General features: G+C 42.6%; 1 protein-coding gene across 1 annotated transcript in view; it reads right to left on the bottom strand.

The window, feature by feature from the left end:
- Positions 1 to 6,625: 6,625 nt before the first annotated feature.
- Positions 6,626 to 18,938, bottom strand: part of trap1 (TNF receptor-associated protein 1) — a 31,600-nt gene continuing 19,287 nt past the window's right edge. The window contains exons 6-18 of the mRNA XM_034190448.1: positions 17,101 to 17,261; positions 16,861 to 16,970; positions 16,697 to 16,770; positions 11,372 to 11,527; positions 11,103 to 11,223; positions 10,899 to 10,968; positions 10,148 to 10,295; positions 9,848 to 10,033; positions 9,006 to 9,144; positions 8,838 to 8,923; positions 8,510 to 8,655; positions 8,344 to 8,416; positions 6,626 to 7,260 (exon numbers count right to left, since the gene is read on the bottom strand). Coding sequence (XP_034046339.1) covers positions 7,159 to 7,260; positions 8,344 to 8,416; positions 8,510 to 8,655; positions 8,838 to 8,923; positions 9,006 to 9,144; positions 9,848 to 10,033; positions 10,148 to 10,295; positions 10,899 to 10,968; positions 11,103 to 11,223; positions 11,372 to 11,527; positions 16,697 to 16,770; positions 16,861 to 16,970; positions 17,101 to 17,261 — 1,572 coding nt within the window. The 3' untranslated portion in view covers positions 6,626 to 7,158. The remainder of the gene's footprint in view (positions 7,261 to 8,343; positions 8,417 to 8,509; positions 8,656 to 8,837; positions 8,924 to 9,005; positions 9,145 to 9,847; positions 10,034 to 10,147; positions 10,296 to 10,898; positions 10,969 to 11,102; positions 11,224 to 11,371; positions 11,528 to 16,696; positions 16,771 to 16,860; positions 16,971 to 17,100; positions 17,262 to 18,938) is intronic.

Raw genomic sequence — 18,938 nt, 5'->3', positions numbered from 1 at the left:
ATCCCGGAATACATCAGACTCTGGACACTGTTCATCACCATTTCTGGGAGCCCATGGTCCAGGCAGATGTGAGGAACTTTGCGCCGGGGCAAGACATCGCACCAACCTCCAGCTGGCCTCCTCCAGCCTTTGCTAACACCAAGGTGCCTTGGTCTTGCATCTGCCTGGACTTCATCACTGGACTGCCTCCCTCTGATGGTCACACCACAGTCCTCACCATTGTGGACAGATTCTCCAAGGCACCACGTTTTGTGGTCCTGCCAAAAATACCAACCACCCAGGAGAGCGTCGACCTCCTAGTCCACCATGTGGTCTGACTGCATAGCATACCAGTGGGTAGCGTGTTGGACCGAGGACCCCAGTTCACCTCCCAGGTATGGAAGACAATCAGTATCTCATCCAGGTTCCATCCACAGACAAATAGCCAGGCAGAATGGGCAAACCAAGATCTTGAGTCCACCCTCCGGTGCGTCACATGTTCCCATCTGTTGTCCTGGAATACGCCCACAACTCACAAGTCAGTTGTGCTACCAGTCTCTCTCCATTTGAGTGTTCCCTGGGTTGCCAGCCTCCATTATTCCCAGCTCAAGAAGAGGATGTGGCTGTACCATCCGTGCAGGCCCACCTGCGGCGCTGTCGACAGGTGTGGAAGACAGGCCAGTCTGCCCTGTTCCAGACGAGGAACAGGACCCAAGCCATGCATATTGGCATTGTACGCTGGCCCCTCAGTACTGACCGGGCCAGGAGGTGTTGTTGGCCACGGACATTCCACTCAAGTCGAAATCCCACAAGCCGGCCCCTCATTTCATTGGGCCATTCATTATGGACTGGGTGTTCAGCCCCGCAGCAGTCTGACTCTGTCCCGGTCCCTTTGCATTCATTCCAAGTATTCTAGATCAAGCCTGTTCACACCAGCCTGCTGTGCTCTCCAGCCAACCCCCACTCCTCCGGCCCGGCTTGTGTATGTCATCCTGCCTGGACTGTGCGGCAGATTTTGCACATTCATCATCAGGGCCAAGGTTTTGTCAATGTCAATGTCAAATTTATTTATATAGCACATTTAATACAGAAAAGCTGCCCAAAGTGCTGGACACACCCAAAAAAATAATAATAATAATAATGAAAACACAGCAGGAACAAATGGCTAAAATGATCACCACAACCAAATCAGGAATCAGCTAGCTTGAGTCAAAAGCCAGAGCAAACAAATGAGTTTTTAACCAAGACTTGAAGATGTTTAAAGACGGGGCCATACGGACATTCAAAGGAAGCCTGTTCCAGAGTCTCGGAGCCGCCACTGAAAATGCACGGTCAACCCTGGTTTTCAGCCGGGATCTCGGCACTTCCAGAGTCAGTTGATTGGCCGATCTCATGTTTCGACCTGGAGCATGAACCGACAGAAGCTCAGAGAGGTAAGAGGGAGCCAATCCATTTAAAAACCAACATCAACAAGTTTTCAGTATCTGGTGGACTGGGAGGGTTATAGACCTGAGGAACGCTCCTGGCTGTCGTAGGGCCTCATCTTGGACCCGCCCCTCCTGCGGAACTTCTATCATGCCCACCTGGGCAGGCCTGGTGGCTCACCTGGGGGCGCCTGTTGAGGTGTGTGTGTGTGTGGGGTACTTTTGTGTTGTTTTGGTGTGTACTCTGCTCTGCTCCCTCTCCCTTCCTGTTTTTTCCAGCCACCGCACTATGGAGCTGATTACCGCACCTGTTCCATTCAACTGCATCTTTTTATAATCTCTGGTTCAGCCATTCCACCTTCACCAGTAAGTAACTCAGTATTCGTTACGTGATACCTGGCCTCTCTACATATTTAATAATGCGCTTGTTGTGTATGTTCAGCTTCCTGACCAGACAGTGTTGTCTCTTATTGTTCCTTCTCCCAGTCATCTCTGTGGGCAGCCACCTGGTTCTGGACTCTAATCATCGCACCTAATCTTGTCCAGTCTGTGTGTCCTGCACATCCCAAACTCTGTAATATCATTCACACCAAGAATTGCCAACTTTGCCTTTCATTCCAGCTCCCTGGTTTGTGTGTCGTAATATTTCAGTTCTATCGGCTCAACCTAACCGTTTTAAAACCTATGAGAGCTCATGGGGCTATTGAATGATTTACGCCATAACTCCAGAACATACAGTCATAGATAGTCCAAACTATACTTTTTAGAATTGCTATGATCAGACAAATAATGTGATATAGTTTTCAATGTGATTGGAGCATTTTTAAATTTTGACCTCTGTGTAATTCTTCATTGACTCCTACCTGGCTACAGCTACCACCCTGGGATGGTTATCATACATTTTTGTGTAGGCCATGGTACACTGAGGCTGGATTCTAAGTGTTGTTTTGTCACCTTAAGTGGTACCAAAAACCTGCTTGGCCCATGGACTAACCAAGAAAGACTTCAAATCTAATTTATACATGTGTATTTGAGGCCAGCAGGTGGTGCTGTACAGAAGCTTCCTTTCTCAGCCTTTCAGCCAGCTCCATCAGCTGTCTGGCTTCACACCTAAGAAATCAACCATTGACCACATCTGAGCTCAACAGTGCTTCTTTGCTGCTTATGTTGATTTTGGCAAAGCATTTGATTGAGCAATCAGCTCCCTGTGGAATCCTGAAACGCCCAGGTTCCCCAACAAGATGTAGAACATTATAGTTGGCCCATATGCAGGTCATATGAGTGCTGTGTGGAATGGGGGCAAAATCTCTGACCTTTTCCATTTTAAACACTGGTGTTCATCAGGTGTGTGTTCTGGCACCAATGAGCTAGCTGCTACCTGTGCTGGAGAGGAAAACATTGCTGACCTTCAACAACATTGTGAACTTTGTAGAATCAGTGGATCCCCTGTTTGCAGCACCTCAAAACCTGAGTGAGGACTCAGTGTCTGGGTTTGCTGTTGTCTATCATTAAGACTGAAGTCCAAGCTTTCAGCGACTTCCTAGACTTAGCCATCAGCAGTGTCTCTGTGTGCGTACAAGATGAACATCTTGTGGAGGATTTCACGTGACTTGTATTGTTCAAGTCTTTAGGGCCCTGCTGTTTCCTGTCTTCATGTATGGTTGTAACATAGGTGCGAATCAATGATTGAAGGTCATGACTGGATGCTTAAGGGTGCACAAACTTTTCACATCACGACACACACACACATATATATATATGTTTGGTCTGCAAAGGGCAAACAAGGTCACGTCCACTGGATTCTCCAACATATGACGTATTTCACCAAATAACATGAGCATAACTGAGCTTAAGAGATGCCGAAAAATAGATTAACATGATTGGAGCATTTTTAAACTTTGACCTCTGTGTAAGCTTCAGTTGACCCCAACCTGTCTGCAGACGCCCTTTCCACTTGTCTATCGTACATTTTTGTTTATGTCTAATCAGAACAGTGATAATTATTTTTGATTCCCCAAGTCGACACCACATTTTCAACCAACTGAAGAATTTTGACGTCTGTTTGGTGTTTTGAGTTCTGTTTTTGTTTATGTGTTTCCTTTTGAACTTGGTGATTTTATGATGGAGAACTTTGTCTTTCTCTCACCTCAAAGTTCTATATGAATAAAATAATTCTTATTCATGTTGTTTCAGGGTCACTGAAGAATTTTTTAACAAATGGATTTGTCTGAGGAGATTCAACAAGCCTGTGAGCCGTTGGACCAGAAGGAACATTTCCGCCAACAGCGACACTGAGATTTTGATGGGACTGGAACACACAGCTCCTTCTCCAGCACTCACCCCACTTCCTGCACCTGCACCTCCTCTCCTTCCAGCTTCTCCTGCACCTTCTTTCCCTCAACTTAATTCCAATGCTTTGGTGTACGTCAGGCTCTTCACTCCCGTCATGTTTTGATCCCAATCCAGTCCAACCATCGTGTGACCCCAGTGACCCCTGGTCCTTCTGTGACCCCTGTCCCTACTGCTGCTGCCACAGCTACATATGTCAAAAGGCCCCCAAATGCCTTTATGACTTTTAGGAAGGAGCAGCAGCACAACGTTGTGGCGCAGCACCATGTGTCTGACTGCGCCAAAGTCAACCTGGCACAGGCCAGGTTTAAGTTTTGCTTTTTTATTTATAAATTACGGCACAGGACCACATGCTGACCAGTCATCTGATGTATGGATGCATTCACAGATAGTGGGAAATTTGGCAATTGTGTATTTTAACTGTTGATGTGTAACGTTTGCATCACATCAACACAATGCACAAGTTTTTATTGTAAACATCATTCTTACTGTATTTTCTGGCTGTAACATATTTAAGGTTCTAAAGGTGCCACAAATGAGCCAATTGTTCATATTTTTGAGAAAACACTAAACTCCCACTGAATCTCACACATCTTCAATTGGTTAGTCCAATTAAGGGTCCGGGGGTGGGGGGGTGGAGTCTATCCCAGCAGTCACATAGCGCGAGGCGGGGTACACCCAAGTACAGGACACCAGTCTGTCGCAGGGCCACACATAGATATACAAAAACATCTGCACCCACACCCACGGACAATTTAAAGTTTCCACTCCACCTAACCTGCGTGTCTTTGGATGTGGGAGGAAGCCGAAGCACTTGGAGAGAACCCACGCACACTCCACACAGAACAGAAAGGCCACAGGTGGGAATCGAGCCCATGGCCTTCTCACTTCGAGGCAACAGTGCCAACCACTAAGCTGCCATACTGCGCCCTCCCACTCAATCTTTTGGTTATAATTAACAATTTAAGGGGTGGACACCAAGGAAATATGCAAATTAAGTGGGCGTGGCATGTGATTTTCAAAATGGACAGGAAGAGAAACTGAGCGTAAAAACATACATGTGATAAACACACTTTATTTGCTAGTCACAGCTTGAACTTTTAACATTTCTCACTAATTGCTGTGATGTCCAAATAACATCGGTCCCTGTAACAGTAAAAACTGAACAAATTTTATATCATGAGTGGCCATTATACAAATCATATACACCAGCATGTAAATATTCAGCAAGTGGCAGTTTTGAAAGACAGGAATATCTGAAGCTCCAGCTTGGTGTTTCCACAAAATGCTAAAGAAACAAGTAAAATCCATTTCTCTTAAAATAAAAATAAGCCTTTAACAATTTATACACATCACGCTACACATGTTCAAGCAATAAAATATGTCATATACTCATCTACTCTGCACATCCTCCTTCACAAGGGCATAATTTGGTGCAAGTCGGGGCATTTCACCTTCACAACCCTCTGCATGCATGAGTTGCTGAGAAGTGAGCAATTATTATACTCATGCTTGGAACAAAAAAACTTGAATTATTCTCTTAACTACCGGTATGTATGTGGACCATTCTTCACTGGTTCTGACCACTGCCTCTGAAATTCAAGACAATGCAATATTACTCTTTCAACATCATACAAAAATGAACAGTAAAACTTAGGATTGTTACAAATGCTGTCATTTCTTCAAGTAAAAAGTCAATCTTTGCACTGTGAATGTCACAGGCAGGGGGCAAAAATTTTGGGAATGCACTTCTAATAGACTTTAAAAAAATGTCACCATGAGTCATAAAAAACAAAGCGTGTAAGTTCCGAAAATTAAAAAAAAAAAATGCCATTTTTAGCACTCTGGCAGCCATGTTTAAAATAACATTGCCACACCCCTTCAGAAGATCAATTTCACTGGTGTCCACCCCTAATTATTTTCTATATACCCTGTACTACGTGTGCCAAATTTCATGCTTTCGTCATAATCTGAACGATACTTTTGCTTTGAACCTGTACTAATAAAGCATTTTGACTTTGTCAAACTTTATTTATAGGTATAGCAAATGGATGGCTCTGTCCCAAACAGTCCTTACTGTCTCCGCCGAGAGCCACTTTAGTTGTCTGGACTCTGTCTTCTTAAGAGGCATGCAAGAGCCCTATGTCAGCTGCAGTACTATGTGAAAACCAATAATTAAGAAAAAAAAAGTTGACGCCGGCTTTACAGTTAATATCATCTGAAAATCAGAATTTTTAAACAAAAATTACCTCAAAGATACAAAAAAAGACCAAAATTTGATGCATGTATAGAATGTCTGTCAGTTTAAACTCCTGATTTGGCACATCAATTTTGCATACATGGAAAATTAAAATTCTGCCCATCAAAGCACAGATGATTCCATGTGGAGCCACCCTCAGGTTAAACTTGATCCATTTTGTTGCAGATTAAGTCACCAAGTCTGTTTTATGTTAATCTGCTGTGTAACAAGAAACTGCACTGGACTGGAACAATTGGCGCTCTGCTGTACACAAAGGCACCAAGTTGTGAGGCCAACAGGCGCGCCACAGCAGAACAGACCAGGAAGTCACGGACAGCCTCCCTGATGTCCCCCTCATCACCTGCTCCAATTGCCGGTGTACCTTCTGTGCCTGTGCATCACTGACAGACCTCTCATCATCAGCCAGACAGCCAACATACACGAGCTGTCCTGATGCTTCTCTGGGATTTTTGTCCTCCAAGTCAGAACGACTGTCTGGAAGAAGACCGAGCAGAGTGGGCGGGGCTCAAGGACCAGAAGCCGTGTAACAGGATCATACTTGAACTTGACCATTTCCTTTCTGTCTGAAGCAACATCTGCACTAAAAAAACAAAAAAAACAAACTGTGACGCAGACAAGGTGCTGAACGTATTTTTGTCACTGGAACTAACCCAGATGTCGTATTACTTCAAAACATTCAAAGTTTTTCTCAAACTGACTTAAGCTTTGCTGGATTCATTCGTCTGCAAACACGATGAAGCTGCTTCGTATGTTCAGTGTAAATCACAAACATCATACAATAAACGAAAAAGCATTTCTGATGAGAGCATCACTTGCTGACAGCAGCCCTTAAAATGGAACAAAATGTTGATTTTAAAAACACATTATAGATTTAATTCTCTGACGTTTTAACATCACTGATTCAGTTTCCATAATGTTTATTTGTTTTAAATCTAAACTTTGCTGGATGTGGTTTCTGTTCCTGACGTCTTGTAATTAAATATTTAAATTAAATTTGGTCCCAGCGGTTCAATCTTCTGCTCAAACGATACATTTGTGAAACGTTTCTCTTCTGTTTTCTCTGAAATAAAGTGTCCTCTGCCCTCCAGTCGGATCTTCACGTCAATGTCTTTAAACGTCTCTGACTGAAGCTGGACTCTTGGCGTGTCAGTGCTTCTCCAGCGCTTTAGTCAGCAGATCGTTCAGGCGGGAAATCATTGGCCGCGGGTCGTCGTTCAGGCCGGCTGCGATCATGGCGTTGTCGTAGATCTGCAAAATAAACTCATAAGTAAACCTGCAGCACTTCGCAAATAAACTATGAGAGCTGTGACTCTTTAAAAGTTAAAGCGTTATTGATTTTTGATCAGGTTTGCTGATCAGACCTGATCAGCTCATCACAGACCTGAATAATAAAGTGCTGTGATGATTTATACTTTTAAAGCACCAGTCGACCGCGATCAGATGTGATCAGACCTGAATGAAGTGCTGATCTGTCCGTCTGGTGATCACCGACAGTGACAGTGCATTAAATGTTTAAACAATGCATTAATCAGGCGTGACCACACCTGATTGATCAGGTCGTCTGATGAGCACACCGACGACACTTTAAAGAATTACAGTGTATTAATCAGGAGTGATCACCCTGATCGATCATTCAGGTCGTCTGATGATCACACAGACAGCGACGGTGCTTTAAAAGTTTAAACCACAGCACGTGTGATCAGAGCACGACACCGGCATGAGAAACGCACCTGGAGCAGTAAAGTCACAGAGGAACTTGCTTTAAAACGTTACGTTTCAAGACACAAATTACAGTATTTTCAGACGTCATTTTCAAAAATCAGGAGCTTTGTGTGGATTCATGTCCGTCTGTGATGGTGAATTGGACTGAAATGAACAGGTCAGATTTACTTTGTGTGTGAATGAAACAGTCTGTCTGCATGAGGACTGTAGGTTTCAGCCAATCAGTGGACAGCATTAATGGACATATTTAGACTTATGAGTAAATTAAAATAAACGTGTGCCAACAATCACATAACTTACCTACCAGTTATGTCCAGCATGTGCGGGATGTATGAGTCACACGCTGGAATGCGTTGAAAATTTTCAGCATGCCCAAAACTTTTTGAGGAGCTCAGCTTATTAAAACGAACATCAGCGAGCTTCAGCGTGTTTCAACGTACTCTTAACCTATAAAAAAAAACTTAACCCTGAACTTACTGGACTTATGCCAGCGTTTTTTAATACGATTGGCATACGCTGGCTAAATCGTCAAGGTGTGGCGGGGCTGTAACGTCATGCTGTTGTGTTAAAATCTTGTCTCTCTTTGCGTTTGTTGTGTTCTAAATTTACCTGCTCCAGTAGCAGAACGGCCAGTTCGGCGTTTGAATCCTTCAGTGTGTGCAGCTTCTTGATCAGATCGTGTCTAGCATGTGGCAGAAAACAGGACACAATCGGGACAGTTAGGATCTGGGTTCAGTTTTTTGCATAACGCATTCCAGTGCGTGCACACACTTACGCTGCATTGATCTCCAGAGTGGGCTGCAGGATCTGGGCTCGCTCCTCGGCACTGCGGGCCAGTTGCTGTGTGCGTAGGAAGTGGCGTGCAGCACCCATTTCCAGCACCGTGATCATGGCTGGGTGGGTGTCCAGCCGAGGGGTCACCTGCAGGGAGAGGGAGAAAAAGCACAGAGCAGTCAGCCTGCAACGAGTCCCCACACCAGACGCAACAAAATATCCTAACATTGACAACAGAAAAGAGAGATTTTCATGTCTGGGCTGATTATCAGGGGAAGCCGTGGACGCCAGTTCTTAGATTCATGGAAGTGGTTCTATCAAACAGTCACCTTTATGTTGGCAACTCTGGGACCCAAAGCGTTCTTCATCCAAGACATCAGGTCATCAGCCTGCTCCTGTGTCAGACGCTCAGAAGCTGCAGAAAGACAAGAAGCAGACGTCAGTATGACACTGGACGTGTTCTTCCACATAAGTGGAGATATGAGCCAGAACCGGACCGGGTTTGCTGTCCTCAAACTTCTCCTCCTTGTAATGATCCACCACGATGTCCGTCTCGACTGAAATCAGCTTCTTCTTGTCAAACTCTCTGAGGTGCAGCAGGGTCAGCTCGTCAAACTGCTCGTAGCAGAACAGCACCTGATCACACAGAAAAGATGAACATTTGCCAGAGAGTCTTAGTCTCTCTCTAACCCTAAATCTAAGTTGAACAATAAGAGTCAAAAGACAGGATCAAAGCTAAGATCAAAGTTCAGGTATCGGCAACAAAGTCCACTCAAGGGGATCAAAGATCAAGATCACAGGTCCGCAATCAAGATCAAAGATCTGCACTCAGGATTTACATTTGGTCATAGGAATCAAAAGTAAGGATCCATCCACCCGTTGATGCTGATTACAAGATCAAAGAGAGTGAGATGAACACATAACAGGATCAACGAAGTTCAAAGGGTGGATCCTGACTTTTGATTCTTATTACAAAACTTTGTTAGTCAGGATCAAAGATCAACAATCAGCATCAACAGCCACTGATTATAATATCACAAGTCAACAATCAGGAGCAAAGGTCAGGATCCACTCTTTGATCCTGATTACAGCATCAAAGAGACTGCACAGAAAATAATTTCCTCAGTGAGGTTCAAAAGTCAGCTCACCCTTGATATGTGCAAAACGTCAAAGACAGATGTGCAGGCCATTTTGAAAACAGAACTACTTTTTAAGGTTTGAAATAAGTTTTTAGACTGTTTGCAAAAACAGATCTGAGGATCTGATCAGTTAGACCAGAGCTTACTGTTGGAGGACATGATAACCCACAGAGACATCCACAGTTCACACAACGTCTCACCTCCATGTCCTTCTGTTTCATGGCCTCATAGTAGGGTGAATGTTCTGCCAGATGGCGGTTTGGGGCACACAGGTAGTAGATGTTCCGTGTGCCAGCCTTCATGCGGGCGGCATACTCGACCAGACTGGTCTGCTGTCCTTCAGGCAGAGCAGACGACTCGAACCACAGCAGCTTGCCAATATCTTCCTGCACAGGGAAAGAACGGACACAGAGTACCAACAGTTTAACTCCAGGAATGATCGTATCTATTTCAGAAAAGTTTTTTGTAACGTTGCCTTTTTGTTTTCTCCTCTTTGACACCTTGACATCCTGTTCCTGGGTGGTGACGATTCCCTCCCTCAAGAAGAGACCATAATCCTCAAAGAACTTGCTGTACTTTTCTGGTTCCTTCTTGCTTTGGTCGAGCAGAAAACGAATCACCCTTTCCTGCAAAACCTCACGAAGTTTTCTGAAGCCCGACGTGATGACAATTGATCAACAGATGTGGACGACAACGACACAGATGTAGAGACAAAAAGAAATAATACGGTGCACCCTAACTTTTTGGGGAATAAACACATGATGTGGATGAGTGTACACACACACACACACACACACCAGAATTCTATACATTACTAAAAACTAATTATGCAGGAAATTAAACAGTAGAAAAAGTTTAACACTGAAGAAGCAAATGATTCTGAGCCATAATTTCTAATGAATGTATCATTTTCATCCATCTTGCCTGAGTTGTTGACATTAGTGATATTGGGATTCTCATTTCTAAATAAGGACATTGTTGGTTCCACAAGGACCCATAAGCTGATTACTGCAGTCCATGATTTTGTTGTTGCACCAATGATAAGGCCACAAACACATACAAGGATCAATTAACCTGAAGGGTGTCAAGTTAGCTCCATCAAGACTAAAACACACCACATTATAAAAATGTCTTGACTACTTTCTACGTAATCCTCCAAACAAACACAAACAACCTCCTTTGGAGAATCTAACTGATACTAAACAAATCCAGCAAGGTTTACAAAACAAAAGTGTAAAACAGGTATTGTACCTGATGAGGGCGCTCTCCTGCAACAGTTCTCTGCTCAGATTCAGCGGAATGTCCTCGCTGTCCACCACACCTGCACAAATAGATATGACATTTATGTCAGTACTCTGTAAACAAGCATTTCTGTCACATACGTAAACAAACAGCAGGAGTCTGTGAGACGCGGCTCCAGCAGGAGCAGGAGCACGCGGTCGACAGGGATCAGACCTCGGAGGAATCGCAGCCACTTGGGCAGGATGTCAGCAGCTTTGGTCTGGATCAGGACCTTCCTGCTGTACAGAGCCACGCTGGAGCCCATCTCCCTGCTCACGTCAAACATGGTCGGCTTCTGGCGGGAAAGAATTGTTGCATTATTTCAAATACTGCTCCTTTAAAACCTTCACAGGGATCATCAGGGGCATGTGTACCAACAAAGGTTTAGTCCACCAGGTTTAAAATCCTGGCTAAGCTAAAAACCTGAATTTTGAGCTCCTCACCGCATCAGGGACGTAGAAGATGCTCCTAATGTTGAGCGGTGCATCTGCGCGGTAATGCAGCGTGTAGCGCGGCTTGTCGTACGCCTGAGCAATGTAGCGATAGAACTCCTCGTGTTGCCAGTCACTGATCTCTTTAGGCTCCATCATCCACAAGGCCTGATGGGAGAGTGAGAATACATTTGTCTCTTTACACTACAATGGAGATTAAATATAACAAGAGGTTAAACAAAATCATCACTTTTTGGAATGACAGTTTTTTTTAAATCCACGGTCAAACATTTTCAGAGGCTATAATTAACTGGACAAACTAAATGTGAGGATTATTTGAATACAAAAAGCACTTTTACAGTTAGATTTCTGAGAGGAGGGTTTAAGATGGATTTAATACCCATATCAATATTAAATACAGACTATAAGATATTCATAACTATATTGGCCAAAAGATTGGAGAACATTATCCATGAGCTCATAGATACAGAACAGACAGGATTTGTTAAAAATAGACAAACACATGATAATATACGATGGTCCCTTCATATCTTTAATCATATGAAGACTGTGAAGTCCATTGCTCTCAGTCTTGATGCAGAAAAAGCATTTGACTCAGTTAGATGGGAGTTTATATATGTGATTTTAAAACGGTTTGGGTTTAATACTCAGGTAATAAAGTGTCTCACAACCCTGTATAATTCACCTACAGCCAGGATAAAAGTGAACAGTGATCTATCAGACTCCATCTCCCTGAAACGTGGCTGTCGACAGGGCTGCCCGCTCAGCCTGGCACCGTTTGAGCCGTTCACACAGACAGAGAGCATGAGGATGTAGCTGATATTACCATACACAGCTCAGAATACAAGATCTGTTTATATGCAGATGATGTGTTGCTAACCCTCACTAAACCGGGCAGTAGTCTGCCAATATTAATACCTCTATTGAACACATTTGGCTCATATTCAGGTTATAACTAAATCTCCATAAAACACCAATCCCTACATTTAACTATAAATCATAAAAAATAAAATAAAAATATCCTAGTATAAATAATAAAAATATCCTAAGAGTGTAACAACATAATTAAATACTTAGGGGCATAGTCCATAATTCCACTCCACTAACAACAAATATTAGGACAGATCTGAACGGCTGGTCACTTCTGCCAATGAACAGGTATAACAGAAATGCGCTAATAAAGATGATTGTTTCGCCCAAACTACTTTATCTATTCTGTGTTACCCACTGAAGTGCCCTTAAAACAGAATGGAATAGAATGATCTCAGTTTTTATTTGGTGAAAACAGAGACCAAGAGTAAAATCTGAAACACTCCAAATAGTGAGAAATGAAGGTGGTGTGGCTGTGTGTCTATCTTGTTTAGAGAGTTATTATAAAGCTGCATAACTCAGAGTGCTGATCGCATGGTGTGACCCAACATGTGATGAGTTTAAGCAGCTCAGTGCCAAGCATTTGCTCCCCAATGTAGCAGTATGCGGAGGGGTACGCAAGAAATTAAACATGTTTAATTTTTTCTGCGTAGAGCAGTGGATGCAGAAAGCACACCATTTTTAAGCAGGTCTGTGCTTCTGCATGTACATCTGTGCTGCACTGAGCTACTGTATGCAAATCTACACAACTGTACACTGTAGAAACTGAGTCGTGGCTCCGAACGTTGAAGTTTTGAGAAGGTGATCCTTGATAGCTGCTTATTTGTTCACAGCAGGGGAGGCTTTGCAGGAGCACAATCAGCGTTGATCAGTCTGCTGAGGGCCGATACGACATAATATTTTGTGTCGTCTGCAGTGATGTCTCTCAGAGTGAACTGCGCCTCGGTTTGTGCAAATCAGGCGGCAGTTAACAGAAGCGTGACTTTGAGCATCAAGTGTGAAAAAGGTTTCAGCAGCTGCGGACATTCACATGTGAACAGCTTTGATCCACAGAGTTGTGACATATAAAAACAGAAAGGCCAGTGTGATCACAAATGACTGCATTCTTTTCTGAACAATGTTGGAGTCACTGAATTATGTACGAAACAGTCCTTTTGTATGTGTTACAACACATCCAAACACTGAATTCACTCATCCAGAGTGAATCAGCTGGAGAAAAGGTAAAGAGCGTGTGCGTGTGGCTGATCCACGTAAACAGCGCCTGTGCGTGCATGATCAGAAATGGTAAATGGACTGCATTTATATAGCGCTTTTCCATCTGCATCAGATGCTCAAAGTGCTTTACAATTATGCCTCACATTCACCCCGATGTCAGGGTGCTGCCATACAAGGCGCTCACTACACACCGGGAGCAATAGGGGATTAAAGGCCTTGCCCAAGGGCCCTGAGTGATTTTCCAGCCAGGCGAGGATTTGAGCCCATGATCTTCTGGACTCAAGCCCAACACCTTAACCACTAGACCATCACCTTCCCACCAGACCATCACCTCCCCACACGTCCAGAACTGGACGTGTGTCTGAGGTGATCAACAGGTAATCGAACCCATGCGCGTGACTGACTGCATGATCACACAGCCGCAGCACCCGGTGATCAAAAACAGTGCCGTCTCTCTTTCTGCCCCCCCTTTTTATTCCCAAAACCCTCCTCCCTCTCTCTGTCTCTCTTTCTCTCCCACCCACCCTGCAAGGACTCTGAACTTTATGATCTCATTTTCCCAGCCCTGACAAGGAAGCAGTGTGTCTCGCTGTACATCTGCAAACGTGAGTGCCATTTGCTTTTTACCATTTTGAGAGCAGAGAGCATTTCTACAATGCAAAAAAAAAAAAGTAGGCAGGAGTGCAACAAGGGTACACATACATTAAAAGAAAAAATATGGAGCTGCGAGCAAATCTACGAACGCAACGACACACGACACGAAAAATGCAGAGTACGCGTACATTTCAGGCATACTATAAATGCAACTCTACATTTGCGCCAGTGTGAAAGGGGCTTTATACGTGAAAAAGCGTTATTACTGTCACTTTTACCTGTGTCTAACCTGACGAAAACACCACTGAACATCTGGCTTAAAGAATCTAGAGATAAGACATCTGAAGAGGATGCTAAAATGTTACAGTCGCCAGCATATGACTCAGAATTTACCCTGGCAAAATGGATGGAAGGTTCAAACTTTGGTGCAATAACGGCATAACCGCTTACTGGGAAACATCCTCTGAAAAAGGTCTTGACACTTTCAATTCAATTTATTTTAATTTATATAGTACCAAATCACAACAGAGTTTCCTCAAGGCACTTCACACAAGTAAGGTCTAACCTTACTAATCCCCAGAGCAACAGTAGTAAGGAAAAACTCCCTCTGAGGAAGAAACCTCAAGCAGACCAGACTCAAAGGGGTGACCCTCTGCTTGAGTCATGCTACCAACACAAATTACAGAACAATTCACAAAACGAATATACAGGAAATGCTGTTGGTGCACAGGGACAGAGAGGAAAAAAACAGAATCAGGCATCAGAAAGACAAGAAATACAGTATAATTTGCCAGCATTAAAAGAAAACAAGAAGAAATACTAAGGTGATCGCCGGCCACTAGCCCTAAGCTTCACTAAAAGACCCAGAATTTAGGTAAAGTTGAGGCCGCAAAGTACAATTTAGGAAAAGATTATTATTTTTTTTTTTAGGTATCTCCAACTAAGACACCAATTCAATGCAAATATCTTTAAAAGACAGGATGGAAAACCTATACTTAGCATTTTTCTGGAAACATGTAAAAGAACACTGACTAAGAAGCAGATTTCAAAAACCTATGTAGTGCTACAAAGGGGAAAAAACTTGTCCACTATGTACATTAAACTTAGATGGGAGAAACAAGCAAAAAATAAAACTAACTGAAGAAGACTGGTTGAATATTTGTAAGACAATGGCAACCACCTCCAGCTCTGATCAGTGGAGGGAATTCTCTTGGAAAAATGGCAAGGAAATTTCTTTATTACTCCTAGAGTGAAGGAACAACAAACTAGAGACTCTGAACAGGGCAAATGTTGGAGGACATGTCGATACACATCAGCGGGCCGCTTCCATATTTTCTGGGAGTGCCCAAACATCTCCCCCTAATGGACAGATGTGATTAAAACTATGCAACAAATCATGGGGCAATATCTGGAGGAGAGATTTAGTGAGTTTTATTTGGGCAACATTCCAACTGGACTGGGGAAAAAAAAAGCCAGATACCTCTTGCAGACATTACAGGCAGCCTGCAAAAAGGCTATAACACGGAACTGGCTGAAGCTCGACTCACCAACTCTTACCAACTGGATGGACATTGCGCACAAATGTTATGTTATAGAGGGGATAACTACTCTCTTAGACATTCCTCTGAAAAATGTGACAAGTACTGGGAAAAATGGAAACGTTTTCTTGACTTGTAATGACATTTGATTTGGCTTTAAAAAACACCTTGTGCAATATGTGTAATTTTCATTGACTCTTACTGCTGCTATCACTTTTACTAGATGGCTCTTCCTATATTTTGCTGGTTTGTCGGACGTTTGGTTGATTTATTTCTTGTTTCTTTTTATGTAAAACTGAAAAATTTAATAAAAAGGAAGTTTAAAAAAAAGTTTGGACACACTTTCCCATTTAGCTGTGAATGGGCAAGTATGTCCAAATTTTTGAAATAATAAAGGATTATTAACAGAGAGAAAGGTCTGTACGGGGAAACATCAGACCGTGTTTTTCACTCAGACTGAGCAAGCGAGGTTAATAATTAAATTTATTATATGGCTGTTTTATACATATATTAACATGAAAACTTAGTGTCGCCCGAATATGCTGCTGACTGTGTTGGGCTCGTTTGCTTTCTTCTTCTCCATGAAGTATTTGCTAACAGATGGTCCTGACGTTAGCTGGTAATCTGTGTGTTTTTTCCGATGCTGTTGAGATATTTATGGAGTCCGTTCATGTCCGACTTGCTTTTTCTAGTTGCATTTTTAGCTTCCTGGTTTGTAAAGAAAATACGCGTTGCAGACCGATCGTCATGAAAATTGGTCCGGATATGGGAAAATATCCAGCCCGGGAGGTGGGTTAAAGTTTCCAATTCACCTAACCTGCATCTCTTTGGATGTGGGAGGAAGCTGAAACACCCGGAGGAAACCCACACTAATGGGGATGACATGCAAACTCCACACAGAACGGCCACAAATGAGAACTGATCCCATTTTGCTGTTGTGAGGCAACAGTTAAACCAATAATCAATCGTTCTTCCCTTAAATCTTCATTAATTTAAAACAAATTAATATATGAAAAAATAAAACTGAAGAAAACAGTCACACTCATACTCTGGGTACATGTGTAAATAAACAGGGACTCAAACACATGCACACACTCACCTGTAGGGTGTTGAGCCTCCGTCCGTTCAGGAAAATGGGGAAACTCACAAAGTTGCTGTACTTATTGACAACATCTGAAAGAGGAACGTGTGCATTTACTCACTATATTTACAGCTATACCCATGAGTCCTTACAGAGGTCTGTGAAGGTTCACGCGGTTATACCTTTAACTCTGTCCTCAGAAGAAAACTCTTTGCATTCGTCTTTCAGATGCAACACAATCTTTGTTCCCTGTTGGACTCCACTGGCTTCAGCGACCTCAAAAACTCCAGATCTGAGACACAAAGTCAAACACAATAATTGTGTTTGGTTCTACACACACCAAGAAATGCCACATTATTCTGTTCCATTGCAGAAAAGAACTACAACTAAAAGAATTTTAAAGATTCTCCTCCTTCTCTCACCCGTCTGAGGACCACTTGTATCCGGATGCACCAGGTTCAGCAGACCGAGTGTAGACATCAACACGGTTAGCTACCATGAAGGCGGAGTAGAATCCCACCCCAAACTGACCAATGATGGTGCCGCTGGCCTCAGCTTGGTTCTGCAGAGCTTCCAAAAACGCCTGCCATGTTTTGAAGAGATCATTGGTCCAACAGAAAAACTACACACAAACTTTTACTGATAACAACTGCTACACCAGATTAACATTCAAATTGTGGCTACACAGATTCAAACAGCACACAGGGGGAAAAATCTGGGATTACTGCGATAAAGATATACAGCATGATATTATTTTTAGCAGAACTGATAATACAATGCTGATAATTCTCTGGTTCCAGCTTGTCCAATAGTAACATTTGTCCCGAGTGTCTGTCTCATAAAATCAATTATTAATTGTTACTTGGACAAAAATATTTCAAAGCGTCAAATTAGATGTTTTCTGACTTGTTATAGACTCAATAATGAATGAAATATTATGACAGATTAACTGTGACTACAAAAACCATTTTAATATTTCTCATTCCAGCTGCCTCAAATGTTTGTGGACAAAAAAAATATATACAACCCCTGGCAAAAATTATGGAATCACCAGCCTCAGAGGATGTTCATTCAGTTGTTTAATTTTGTAGAAAAAAAGCAGATCACAGACATGACACAAAACTAAAGTCATTTCAAATGGCAACTTTCTGGCTTTAAGAAACACTATAAGAAATCAAGAAAAAAAATTGTGGCAGTCAGTAACGGTTACTTTTTTAGACCAAGCAGAGGGAAAAAATATGGAATCATTCAATTCTGAGGAATAAATTATGGAATCACCCTGTAAATTTTCATCCCCAAAACTAACACCTGCATCAAATCAGATCTGCTCATTAGTCTGCATCTAAAAAGGAGTGATCACACCTTGGAGAGCTGTTGCATCAAGTGGACTGACATGAATCATGGCTCCAACATGAGAGATGTCAATTGAAACAAAGGAGAGGATTATCAAACTCTTAAAAGAGGGTAAATCATCACGCAATGTTGCAAAAGATGTTGGTTGTTCACAGTCAGTTGTGTCTAAACTCTGGACCAAACAACATGGGAAGGTTGTTAAAGGCAAACATACTGGTAAACCAAGGAAGACATCAAAGCGTCAAGAAAGAAAACTTAAAGCAATATGTCTCAAAAATCGAAAATGCACAACAAAACAAATGAGGAACGAATGGGAGGAAACTGGAGTCAACGTCTGTGACCGAACTGTAAGAAACCGCCTAAAGGAAATGGGATTTACGTACAGAAAAGCTAAATGAAAGCCATCATTAACACCTAAACAGAAAAAAAACAAGGTTACAATGGGCTAAGGAAAAGCAATCGTGGACTGTGGATGACTGGATGAAAGTCATATTCCGTGATGAATCTCGAATCTGCATTGGGCAAGGTGATGATGCTGGAACTTTTGTTTGGTGCCGTTCCAATGAGATTTATAAAGATGACTGCCCGAAGAGAACATGTAAATTTCCACAGTCATTGATGATATGGGGCTGCATGTCAGGTAAAGGCACTGGGGAGATGGCTGTCATTACATCATCAATAAATGCACAAGTTTACGTTGATATTTTGGACACTTTTCTTATCCCATCAATTGAAAGGATGTTTGGGGATGATGAAGTCATTTTTCAAGATGATAATGCATCTTGCCATAGAGCAAAAACTGTGAAAACATTCCTTGCAAAAAGACACATAGGGTCAATGTCATGGCCTGCAAATAGTCCGGATCTTAATCCAATTGAAAATCTTTGGTGGAAGTTGAAGAAAATGG

Source organism: Thalassophryne amazonica, chromosome 16 (genome assembly GCF_902500255.1).
Source record: "Thalassophryne amazonica chromosome 16, fThaAma1.1, whole genome shotgun sequence".
In the NCBI taxonomy this organism is placed as follows: Eukaryota; Metazoa; Chordata; class Actinopteri; order Batrachoidiformes; family Batrachoididae; genus Thalassophryne; species Thalassophryne amazonica.
The sequence above is the reverse complement of the archived record's forward strand: the minus strand, read 5'-3'. Positions and strand labels throughout refer to the sequence as shown.